The sequence below is a fragment of the Anser cygnoides genome, chromosome 2 (assembly GCF_040182565.1).
Source record: "Anser cygnoides isolate HZ-2024a breed goose chromosome 2, Taihu_goose_T2T_genome, whole genome shotgun sequence".
In the NCBI taxonomy this organism is placed as follows: domain Eukaryota; kingdom Metazoa; phylum Chordata; class Aves; order Anseriformes; family Anatidae; genus Anser; species Anser cygnoides.
This window is the reverse complement of record NC_089874.1, coordinates 6,337,826-6,351,125: the sequence shown is the minus strand read 5'-3', so window position 1 is coordinate 6,351,125 and position 13,300 is coordinate 6,337,826. Positions and strand designations below refer to the sequence as shown.

Here is a 13,300-nt window from a genome sequence, read left to right as displayed (position 1 = left end):
AAATGGTCTCGGAAAGACTGAAAACTGAGTTCTTATATTTCTTTTCTAAAGATAAAGTCTAAATGACTAACTATTTTAGCTATTTCCTCTGTAACACCAGACAATTGCTAACTGTATCGCCCTTTCAAGGGGATCCACTCACTTTGTTTTTCCATTCATGCAAAAAAGGATCATAAGGCACAAGAAGAGGCTGATGCTATTTCAGTGGTTTCCCATTGTCCTCTGAAACATTAAAACCTCTCTCAAAGAACCCAGAGCAAACTTTTGCTCTCCAAGAGAAGAGCTCTCATACCATCCCTTTTGATTCTTCATTTTGGTGTCCTGATGAACGAATTAACAATCCACTTTTCCATTTATGAGTGTTTTTAATTGCTGCATTTGTTTACATACTTCTTTTTTTAAAAAAAGTATTATCATGAATCTCTTCAGGCTTCTGCTTTCCGTGTTTTTAGATTACTATTCCTGATTCAAACTAAGTGACTCAGCTGCATTGGTTTTAAAGTCTCCAATGAGCCTTTGTAATTGTTTTTGCTCCCTTTGAATGAACTTTACTATCTCAACATGTTGGCCAATTTTCTTCTCTAATTCTTCCCCAAAATAAACACTGACACTACTCTGTTTCTTAATGTATTCTTCTTTTTATTTAATTTGGTCTGCCTACACTCTAATTTAACCGTATGTATTGCTTAATTCCATAAAGTACTTGAAATTCGGACTGTTATTAAATTGTGGTCAGTACTACTCTGTTAAACAGTCACTTCATTTCACCATAATACTTACGCAAAATGGAATATAAAGCAATATCCCTTCTAGTTACAAAATGAGCCAGTCCTTCAATGTTGGAATTGCTTTGGCATAATTATCAACATTAAATGAAAATCCTACTTAATATTGTTCTTCTTAGTCTTATTGCTGAGCCACCTTCTCCAGCTTCTCGAGGAATTTTTATTCTGAGGTTAGTACGTTCTTCCTATAAATCTACTTTTCTTCCAGTTCTTCAGTGGCCCTTGGCACTGACTCAGCATTTCAGCTATTTAAATATGTCTTGTCCATCCATCTTAACTGACAGTTGTTTGCCATAGTTCACTGTCTTTATTTTCCTATATTATGAAAACATTAAAACATTCATTTATATTATTATTGCTTACTATTAATACTGCATGGTCAAACTTTATTTCACTTTAATCCTTTATCTCACCAAGTCAATTAACCTTGTAATAGGTCAATCTACTTCAGTGATCATAAGTATAGTTTCTGACCATATTACCCATTGCTGGATTTACCAAATGGATTTACATGAGTGTCTCTCCCCTTCCCCATATCAGACCCACACAAATAAACTTGCCCATGGCATGCTGCAGCAGCTGTGCAATTCCTTCCATTTAAAGCAATGCTGCAGCTGGCCTTGACAGTAACTATATTTTTTATAGAGACTACCAGTGGTGCATTTACCCTACTTCCACTCCCAAAGAACCATAGTATCTTCACAGTTCCAATGTCATTCCTTCACCTTTATTACAGGGTTTTAAAATTCCAGCCATCAACTCTTTTGTCTCTTGAGACGTTTATGAGAGAGGGAGAGAATCACCTCACACAGATGCCAGTTACCTGTGGGTGTAGGACCCATGAGGTGCCTTAATACACCAGAGTCGCAGAGAATCATCGAATGGTTTGGGTTGGGAGGAACCTTAAAGCCCATCTAATCCCAACCCCCTGCCATGGGCAGGGACCCCTCCCACCAGCCCAGGCTGCCCCCAGCCCCATCCAGCCTGGCCTTGGGCACTGCCAGGGATGGGGCAGCCACAGCTCCTCTGGGCAGCCTGGGACAGGGCCTCACTGCCCTCTGAGTGAAGAATTTCTTCCTCATATCTAATCTAAATCACACCCTCTTTTAGTTTAAAGCCATTTCCCCTTGTCCTATCCCTACACCCCTGACACAAGAGTCCCTCCCCAGCTCTCCTGCAGCCCCCTTTAGGCCCTGGCAGGCCGCTGTGAGGTCTCCCCGGAGCCTTCTCTTCTCCAGGCTGAACAACCCCAGCTCCCTCAGACTGTCTCTGTAGAAGGGGTGCTCTGGACCCAGCCCAGATGCAGGACCTTGCACTTGGCCTTGTTGAACCTCATGATGTTCGCACAGGCCCACCTCTCAGGCCTGTCCAGGTCCCTCTGGCCAGCACCCCTTCCCTCCAGCGTGACAACCGCACCACACAGCTTGGCGTCATCAGCAAACTGGCTGAGAGTGCACTCAATTTCACTATACATGTCACCAACAAAGATGTTAAATAGTGCTGGTCCCAGTACTGACCCCTGAGGAACATCACTTTTTACTGATCTCTACCTGGACATTATGCTGTTGACTGCAACTCTTTCAGTGCAACCATCCAGCCAGTTCCTTATGCACCGAGGGCTCCATCCATCAAATCCACGTCTCTCTAATTTAGAGACAAGGATATCATGGGGAACAGCGTCAAATGCTTTGCACAAGTCTAGATAGATCATATTAGTCACTCTTCCCCTCTCCACCAATGCTGTAACCCCATTGTAGAAGGCCACCAGATTTGTCAGGCATGATCTACCCTTAATGAAGCCATGTTGGCTGCCACCGACCACCTCCGTATCTTTCTCATGCCACAAGCTGGAAGCGTGGAGAGCATGGGTGGGAAAACATGTCAGCAGACTCATTACCAGCCAGCATAGGTCCAGTGTGGTTTAGTTGCTCTGGCACACAGCTCTTTCTCCTTTCAGCTGCTGGAAGGGACATTGAGGGGACACAACCTGACAACCAAGGTCAGCCCTGAAGATGGCCCTCATTTAGCCAGAGTATTGCATATGCCCTTCCTTAATGCTTTATTAAGCACATTATGCATTAACAATACCAATAGCTTTTTATTCTTTGAATTAAAGCTTACTAACACCACTCCTTCCAAGGCTGCTTAGAATGCAGGGAAAGGAACTGAGCAGAAAGGCCAGAAGTCACCCATGTGGAATGACAGGACTGCCCTTGGCTCAGTCCCTGAACCACATAACATAGTTGAAGAGCCATACAATTCTGAGAAGCAAGGCTGGGTTGGAGACAACCTTGTGCCAGTTCAACAGAGCCCTGGATCAAGCCAGACAACTGCCCTGAACCTGACTTAGGGGTGAGAAATGATGACTGTAGAGCCCGTACGGCCAGAGCAGAGGGACCCCATGACTCCGTGTTACTTCCTGCCAACCACATTTCTAGTTAGCAAGTTGACTATGTGTTTCAGTCTTCTCAAAATAAATAAAATACCAAAGGTCACTGCTCACAAGCTCCTTGCAAGGCATATTTGTCTGTTTGCTTCCTTCTCTCAGAAGCATCACCGAATTTTCTCAGATGTGAGCCAATGTCCACTGCAGTCACTGGGGACTCGCTGGTGTCTCAGAGGGTCTTGGTGCAGGCCCAGCTAATAGCTGGGCTCCTTGTTTACATTCTGAAGTTTATTTACATGAAACACCTTTTTTTAAAATGTTAATAAATGAGTTCAGTGAACCTATTTCATTGTAATTCAAAGTCTAGCAGACTGTAGAGTATTAAAAATTGCTTTGGCCTAGAAAACAAGCCTTTTGATAATAAACATCAGAGCACCAGATACTGCAGGATGGTCCAAACCATATAATGAGTTCAGGCCCTAATAGCATGAGATTTCCGTAAAATAATGCTCCTGGGATTTTTCAGTGTAATAAATACTGAATTGCTCTGCTTTGCTTTTTGATTTTTAAGACTTTTAGTTCAAATTTTCAAGTTTTGCCAGAAAATGTTAGTGCTATAAATTGTCTTAAAGGAACAGCATGTAAAATAGACCCCCCCACACACAGCTGAAATTTCCACTTGATCACCTGATTCCAGAAAGGAAGCTTTAAGAAAAAAGTCATGAGACACCCTAAAACTGTGAAAATCACCAGTGATGTGACCAAGCATTTAGTCTGCATCAGGAAAGCACTAAAAAACTTTCAGCATGAATTGTGAATATACAACAGAAAATTCTACCTAGATCTTTCCAAACCACGTCAACTTTGTGAAGAGGCAGTAGACACATGACACTGCATTTGCAGTATGAATTCACATATCATTTTTGATCAATATGATAATAAATAAATAAAACGGATAACAGAGTAAAGAAAAGTATTTACCTGGATCATTAAGAAATTCCTCTGAGCTGTTCCACGTCCTACCATCCAAGTACAATGTGCCATTGGTGAAGTTAAACATGGTGTAGTCCCTGACACACTTGTGTCGCAAGTTGCCCATAAAGAGCTGGAGGCCTATGAGGGCAAAGACACTCAAGCAGAAAACGGTCAGGATCATCACATCAGCAAGTTTCTTAACAGACTGGATAAGTGCACCTACAATGGTCTTCAGTCCTAGGGAGATAAAAGCCAAGAGTTTATAGGTTGAGAGGCTGAAACACATGTGCAGATAGCTATGTTTTATGATGAAAATCTGCATGGAAGGGAAAATTGGAAGTGTTTCTACTACATGTTTGTAATTTGACGGCAGAAACAGGAGACAAGTGATCACTATGAACATTTAGTTTGGCCTACTTTTATCTGGACAAAACTCTTGGTGTTAATGTTACAAAAACACTCATTCAAAAATAGAAGGAAATAACTGGATGAAGGAACAGTGAGAAACAAAAACAAAAACTAGTCATGGATAAAAGAAAATACAGAAAGTCTTTTACATTTTCATGGAGCTGCAGTAAAGGCTGTAAAGCCTAAATCCCATTGACTTTTGAGAATGTGAATTGATTTTAAATCACTCAGGTGATTGATAACTTTATCCCTCACATAAACAGATGAAGAGCTATGAAAATGTTATATATTGCCTGATTATTTTACATTTTTAGTGCCAAATTCTGCTCACTGTCCTCATGTGAATAATTCCTCTGCCTTCAATTCATATGCTTAAAACAAGCAGAATTTGGGATTAGAAGTAAACCAAATAATATGGGCAATCACATAAACCCAATGGAAACTATTTGAGTAAAACAACCCAAGGCTCCAACAATACCTGGGTAAAGTTAATCATTTTATAATATATTGCCAATGTAGATAAATCATCTTATTATAAACACCAAAGGCCTGGGTAACGCAAACTGGCTCTTGTGTTATTTCACCCCATAACACTAGATTCAGATTATTATTCTGTAAGTATATAGATATAAATAATTATACTGTTTTCCCAAAAGATACCGCTTGCTTTTGAAGTGTTCTTGAAGGGTTTAGCAATATTTGAGCTAGTTGAACATTACATGAATATGACATAACCCACTCTTTTTTAAATAGACTGTTCTTCTAAATCTTGTATCTTTTAGTTGGACATTAATATCAACTGCACAATGGTAGCAATTTTGTTGTTTCTTCACTGCTTATATGTAATATTCAATAAGTATTAATCAGTGTTTCTGATAATCAGTGTCACCAGTATGGCAACAGTAAGAGAAATTGAGTTAAATGGAAAAATAGAAAATGCAAAAAGGAAACAGGAGGAATTCTCCTGGGAAATACTCAGAAGCATGCTGATTTGCTCACTGAATATGAACATACACATTAAATCTCAGCTCCCTGGAATTCCACCCCAAGAGTTTGGCAGCATCGAAGGTTGAGTTAGTGCTTTATAATTTAAAATAATGTAAAAAATGTACTTGAGGATGTGTAGGAAGGCAAAATAGGCTTTTGGTCTTGCTTAAAATTCTGTAGATAAAGTAAGGGGGAAATCATAGCTCCTTAAAGGAGGATGAGCTGCTAGAATAGCACCAAGGTCCTAGCAGACTAAAACTTTCAGTGCTGTATAGCAGTATTGCCATTAGGTTAACCTGTGAATTATATTAATTATGATAAAATGGCCTTCCAACCAAATGATACTGAACCCTCAGGTGGAGTAGCCCTCTTTCTTCACTAAATATTCTGTTTGCCTCTTCAAAGCTATTTTTTTGGCACAGTAAAAAGGAAGAGGCCATAAATTTTCCTCTTATACACAAGAATAAGCCAAAAAAATATTGTAGTACAAACATAACATAAAAGCTGGATAGTCTTGGGATCTGCGTTCCTCATCAGAAACAGATTTTGAAAATGAGGTGACTTCTATTCAGGTATCTAGATAAAGCTTAGCTTTGAACTTTTTCAGTTTGCTAATAGATTTGATTACCAATTTTGATGCCTAAATGAAAAGCATAGCTTTTCTGATAATCTAGTCTTGGGTAAACTTTATACCTGAAGTGAAATTGGTTTTAGTTGTAGCCCTATTCTGAAGGACTTCCTCAGGTCCTGTAAAGCCTGGTCTTAAAAAAGTAATGGGGTAGGGAAAGAGGAATGTGATTTATAAATACAATAGTTTGGTTTTTTTTTTATTCTTCATCTAATATTCTGATTTTTTCTCAGTCATACTTATCATAGGCTGCCTTTTGAATGCACAGATGTTTCTTCCCTGAAGCCAGGGAAACTTGGGAAATCCAAATGCAAACCGAATTTTAAAGAAGGGAAAACAGCCAAACCACAAATTATTTTACTTCAGTACCCCCTGTGAAATCACTGCAGCACATTCATTTGTTTGTTTGACACAAATACAAGCTTGGAGACTGCATTTGTATTGCTTACATACACTAATTAATCTTACTCACATGAGCAAGGACAATGGGATTCCTAATGTAAACAGGGATAACATTAGGAAGCATGACCAACAAAATCCTAGTCACCAGAAAAGACTACCTGTTTTCAAATTCAGGCCCCAGTACTGTTAATTCCAAGGTCATTTCATGAAATGTGTTTTTCTCAGTTTACCTACTGGGGTTTTAAATAGAAGAGTAACTCTATGCTGTTAGATTTATAAGTTCATTCCTTGCAAGTATCAAATAATTTCTTTATGAGAGGGCTTTCTGCTTTACCTTCTTTTTTTCTTTTTTTTTTTTTTGATAGAATATAGACTTCTGAACAGTCTAAGAAAATAATGCTTTATTAATACAATTACTGTAATTAAAGACCACTTAAAAATAACTTGTACTCTGCCTTCTGGAACTTTGTTGCAGCTGTCCAGGAAAATCATTTCAGGAGTTGTATACTTACAATCTAACTATGTTATTTTCTTACCCTTTAAAAAGAAAATTTGCCCAGAAAGTTAAGTAGCATCCATTGAGTGGCTTGGCACAATTCACTGCTAAGCAAAGTGTTTAAATCACCATTCATTTAAACTTTCTGTGCCTGGTAAATGGAAGGGCTAAGGGGAAGTAAGGACACCCAGAACCTCTTGCAGGTGCTCTGCATTTCTCTGAATCAATCCCCGTGTTTTGTAAAAGCAATGCTAGATGTATTCAAATTAGAGCACTGTTAAATCTTCTAGATAAATAATCCTCCTTTGAAATAGTGCCAATGAGAGCATTGCAATATAGCTTAATAGAAGATTCTATTTATGGGGCATTAAAGGCATTTATTTAATTCTTGCAAGTCAAACACCAACAGGCAGCATGCAGCAGAAACTGAGGAGCTGATCCAAAGCTGAGTAACGTCTACACCTGTTAATGAGTATGGCGCTGTGGATTACTCTTTATGGAATAATCGGTACAGTGGTCTCCTGAATCACTGAATTCTTTCCACACTTCTGGGCCAAATCCTGCTTGCGTGACATGAGTAACACCAGAGCATCCAAAATCAGTGGAATGAGGGCTGTACAGGCAGCCTGAAATCTGCAGAAAGCAAGAAGGATTTGGCCCAAACATTCCTGTTAATACTGGTAGAAATTAACACATTCAGAGGTTAATCAAATAATCAGTATTCAAATGCAAATCAGAAACCATAGAAAATGCAAGCAACACCAAACAATGAGAAATGGCAAGATCCCACAGCACCATCCATTCCTCCTTTGAGATGTGAGAGTATTAGCATAATTCAGTATGACATCCATACCAGATGTTGGCAATCACCTACAGAACATCAGACACTTCCATGCACAGTTTGGAAACCAGTAGGGAAAAAAGGCAAAAACGGAACCAGAGAGTGTGACTTGCACCAGGAGATGTGTATGTACCTTGACCATGTCTGCATGAGTCATGTGCATGTAGGGAGAGGAGATTTCACTCTCTATGAACATATTTTGTCGCAAGTCATGATGAACATATTTTGTCATTAGCCATTGACAGCAGCAAAGACTTTAATACCACGTTGGCAAACCTGAATGGTTGTCAGCATTTCTGTAGACCATCTTTGCACGAAAATGTGACTGTCAGGCCAGTCTGCAAGGAACATGCAAATTTTTCACCTCTGAGATACCTACTTCTTGAGTGAAGTGATTTACCCATCATAAGGATGAAATTTGTCCTTCTGCAGGGGGACTTCAGCGAGATTCAAGCAGTGAACAACACTCTCCTCCACACAGCCTTAATTCTTGCACTCCAAGCTTTGTTCTGGCTATCAGTAAAGTACTGGATAACATTCACGGCACTATTTATAGCCTTTAGACTCACACTAACTTAAACGGGAGCTGGATCAGGCCCCGAAGTGCCTTGGCCCAATTTTCTATGAGGTCACCTTTCGCCTGTATCCTGTCATTTGATGTGAAATGTTCGTGATGTGCACACTTGTTCTAGAAAGAGCAGCAGAGCTTCTCTGGATACGGGTACTTCACAAAATCCTGAAGATGACCATGGCCTGCATTTTGCAAGCTCTTGATGCTGGGGCATAGAAGGGTGTACCTGAAGGCTTTAAATTACCTCATTTCTTAGTTATTACAAAAACATTGGTGATTTCCTTGCAGATAAATTATAATTAGAGTCCTCTGTAGTCACAGGAAAGGTTCCTGTTGAGTACTCTGGGATTTGGGTACACCGGTGACGGGAGACAAATGAGTAACATCAGTGGGTTGTCCTACAAGCTGATCAAGGTTCCTATCTAGGATGAAAACGAATGAATCCAGTTGCCATGGCAATGTGCAAGATGCTAATTAATAAATAAAATCACTGAGAGTTAAAGGTTTTATGCTCCCATGCAGCGAATGTTCACTATTTCTAAGAACCTGAACATAAGGGATGTATGAAGAAATTAAAAACATTTTCTTTAATGAGTCTAGATAAACAGATACCCAGCTACTGTAGGAAGCTTGTTTTCCCTGATATCTTAGGAAACTGGAAAACAAAACGAAATGTGTGTGCTTAGTGCAGGAAAGGGGAAATTGAGGGGATCCATGAAGGTCTTCGGGCATGTTAAAGGCTTTTACAGGCACTGACCCGACGTCTTACACAATGGCTGTAGGGTTAAAAATGATGAGCTGATAATGTACCAAGAGAGGAGGAGGCTGGAAGTGGGTCTGGATTCAGAGACAGGACCCACAGGAGGTGCCAGCATGACAGCAAGCCCCAGAGATGTAGCCCCAGAACTCCACCGAGCAGGAAGCACACAGCTTTACTGCTAGATGCTAACATTGGGGTTGCTGAATCTGGATCTGAAACCCTCCTCCCAGAGCAAACGTAAAGGTAGTGAGGTGCTAGACTTTTCGGGAAGATCATGAGTTGCATAAACACAGGCTAGGGCAAGGGAACGGACTCCAAGAGTTCAGGAGATCTTTTTGAGTCCTATGAGTCCACATCCCCTAAACGTCCCTGTGCCTGCTTGCGCATTTAGAGCAAAGCATTAGAGGTAGGTGAGATTTTTAAAAGCACTAATTGTTAGTTTTACTGACTCCCTCTGGAGTCAATAGTGAAACTCATTGATTTCAAGTGAAGTGGAATGCCTTTGAAAACCAGCCTCTAAGTGCTTTGCTGGACAGAAGCCTTACACCGTGGAGGACTTGGACTGTTACTTTCAGTAAGCAATTTCATCGAGCATGCTGAGCCCAAGTACGTTTGTACAAACATAACTACTTGATAGAGAAGCGTGATCAATTTTATTGAGGAAAGGCTTAGATATTTGCAAAGGAGAGCACATTACAGTGCTCTTTTCCTAAGATATAAAAGATAGAAAAAAAATAACCTTTTTTCTGTTCTCTCTAGAGGTTGAACCCCAAAATCTCATGGAAAATATTAGTGTTCATCATCTCTTCCTTGTTAAGCCTGTTGTAGAACAATATTTCATCCCAGCATGAGCCTATGTTATCATTAAAAACTCAGATTGATCTCCAAGTAAACACAGCGCCATAGAATAGTTTGGGTTGGAAGGGACCTTAAGGACCATCTGGTACCACACCCCTGCCATGGGCAGGGACCCCTCCCACTAAATCAGATTGCTCAAAGCCCCATCCAGCCTGGCCTTGAACACTTCTAGGGATGGAGCATCCACAACTTCTCTGGGCAACCTGTGCCAGTGTTTCACCACCCTCATTGGAAAGAATTTACTCCTTACATGTAATCTAAACCCACCCTCTTTTAGTTTAAAGCCATTCCCCCCTGTCCTGTCACTACACCTGTCACTACTGACCAAGAGTCCCTCCCCAGCTCTCCTGCAGCCCCCTCTAGGCCCTGGCAGGCCGCTGTGAGGTCTTCCCGAGGCCTTCTCCTCTCCAGGCTGAACAACCCCAACTCCCTCAGCCTGGCTCCACAGCAGAGGTGCTCCAGCCCCTTGATCATCTTTGTGTCTGTCCTCTGGACTCGTTCTAATAGGTCTAGTCCTGGGGCTCCAGATCCCCAGCTCTCATGGAGGCTCGTATCATGCCCAATGTTTCTTTTTAAATATATGCCTAATGGAAATAAATGAACTGATTCCTCTGAAATTATCTGTTAAATTAAAAAACAAACAAACAAAAAAGTACAGCTGCATTTTACAGACAGCTAAGTCATCATTAGCAATTTGTAGCTCCCTGCATCTGGAGTTAAAACATTCTCAGGGCACAGGTAATCTTGACAATAAAATTTAAGGGCCAGATATTTTATTTGCATATCTTAATGCAGTTATGTCAGCAAATAATTCAGTTACTAGTATCTAAAAATGCAGTTATCAAAAGACTAATCAAATAGGCAGAAAGAAAAAATAAAAGGGAATGTGAGTTACTATGTACCACTCTAATAAATAATACTCCTCATCTTTTTTATTTTTTTTTCTTTAACCAACAAATGGAACAACTTAGTACTCAGTATCACTGAAGTGCTTGGTGAATTTCAAAATAAACTTTTTTGAATCTCTACACTCCTCTTTTTTTCACCGAAAAACAGACACAATTTATCACTCTATGTAAAACAAAATACAGAACAACAGAAAATCACTATATATATAACTCAGCAAAATTGGCAGGCCTTAATCTGAAAAAGCACAAGATCAAGACACAATGAAAAATGAAAAGTGTCCCCTGGAGATGTCTGTCCCTCCAAGTTAGCCTTCAAATCACTAGCAAAGGAAGCTAGGAAACTCTCCTTTTCTTTCTGATTAGCCACTACCATTCCACATGATCTGTAAAACTGCTCAACTTGCTGTTCAGCTAAAGCTTTCCTAAGCAAAAACACTTTCACAGTGGAAATCCAGTTAAAGAAACTTTACAAAACCTCTCTGCTAATTTTTTCCTTTTAAAATTACAGACAAGAATTAAGACAGGAATCAATTTCAGGAAACACTAGACCTAATAATTAAGTATTTAAGACCTAATATATTCATTCTTTAAAGCTATATTTTGACTTTCATGCACTTTCAATGAAAAGTAGCTTGATTTTTCAATAATTTCACTGATTTCAATATTTTAACGTTGGAATGATGGAGTAAACCCTGGACTCTTATATATGTTTCCTTAATCTCTTAATTCCAGAATTTCCATTTACAGTTTATACCTCCTGTGAATGTTGGTAATTAGTTGTAATACAAGCCCCTAAAAGTTTATGCCGTGGCATTCGTTTAGATTTATGTTTTAATGCAGATGTGAATACTATGGTGGATGGCAAAACCTTTCTAACTTTAAAGAGCTGTACGTGAGAATCTGAGCAATTTTCTCAATGTTATGAATATTTTTGACATGTAATTGCCAACATCTGTTCAGGATTATCACCAATAGGATCTACCATGCACGGTTTTTGCTATCTTCTCTACCTTGCCATGCAGGTTGGAGATGTTAAACACTGAGGCTGAATGAGACCTGTCCATAGATAATGCTTGGCAAGAATTTATTGTCATACAGTTAGTCCTAAGTGGACTCATATCTGCATAAATTACTAAACAAAAAGAATTACTTATTATTTTAAGAAACAGAAATAAAACAGATCACAAGCTGTGAAAAAAAGCTTCTTTCACTACCTGACCTGTACGAAAACACTCTTATTTCTTCTTCAGCAAGGAGTGGGGGGTTGGAATCATAGTCTTTAAAACGTAAGAAAATGTGATTTGGTGAAAATCTGAATCTGCCAAAATCAATGATGGATTTTTTTCTGATCTATTCAAGGTCTGAAATTTAAACACCGTTTCTATCACATGCAAATGGATAAACAACAGAACAAATTGGGCTATCTGTGCTTGCAGTCTTGAAACCTCAGCTCATAGCACAGATTTAGATTCCTCTATCGATGTGCTCTTAAACACAAATACGCATCTTGAGGTCATTAACCTTCCATTTTTAAAATCAATATCTGAACACTTTAAAAGAGTTTTGTTGTCATTCTCATATGGTTCATGAATGAGCACTTTGTGTCTGTGATTCACGAGCCACTGCATACAGCAGTTCTTACAGCAGCACTCGTTTTAGTGAAGTCTGTACTTTTGGAAGCACTCTAATTCTTCCTGCCCACAAAAATGGTATTGGGAAGTACATCAGACAAAGGTATTCTATTGACAGGTCACATTCCCTACATTCCTCCATTTCCTGATCAGTATCTATGGTTAAGTCACTCGTATTTACTGCGTTTACTACTGGAAATGGCATGTAGGCTTTAACTGCAGCCGGAGTGTTTAACCTGGTTTTCACCTGAAATGACTGAGATTGTTTTCAGCGCCCGCAGTACTCTGAACGTTCGCAAGGCTGAGACATTGCCCAGGTCCACAAATTCAGTTATGTATCTGTAACAAGGGAAAGTCACACACAGACAATGACAAAACACCAGCAGAAAACAACAGTCAAGGGGACAAAGAGAGACAGAGAAAGAATCACTTGTAGCTGAGAGCCAAAATGTAAGGATCAGGGCTTCTTACCTGGGATTACTGAAATAGTTTTTAAAGCTCTCAATACCCTGAAAGTCCGAAGAGGTGAAACACTGCCTACATTCACAAATTCTCCTACATACCTGTAGAATTAAGTCACAGTTATTTGGAATTATACAATAGAGTATGAGACTTGTCTCAATGAAGAATGCATTCATACATAGCAGGAGCTAACGCATCCGAA

The 13,300-nt window shown here is 39.6% G+C and overlaps 1 protein-coding gene across 1 annotated transcript in view; it reads right to left on the bottom strand.

The window, feature by feature from the left end:
• Positions 1 to 13,300, bottom strand: part of LOC106036851 (sodium channel protein type 5 subunit alpha-like) — a 193,531-nt gene that overhangs the window by 139,518 nt on the left and 40,713 nt on the right. Inside the window, 2 exon segments of the mRNA XM_066991437.1 lie at positions 4,153 to 4,383; positions 12,884 to 12,975. Coding sequence (XP_066847538.1) covers positions 4,153 to 4,383; positions 12,884 to 12,975 — 323 coding nt within the window.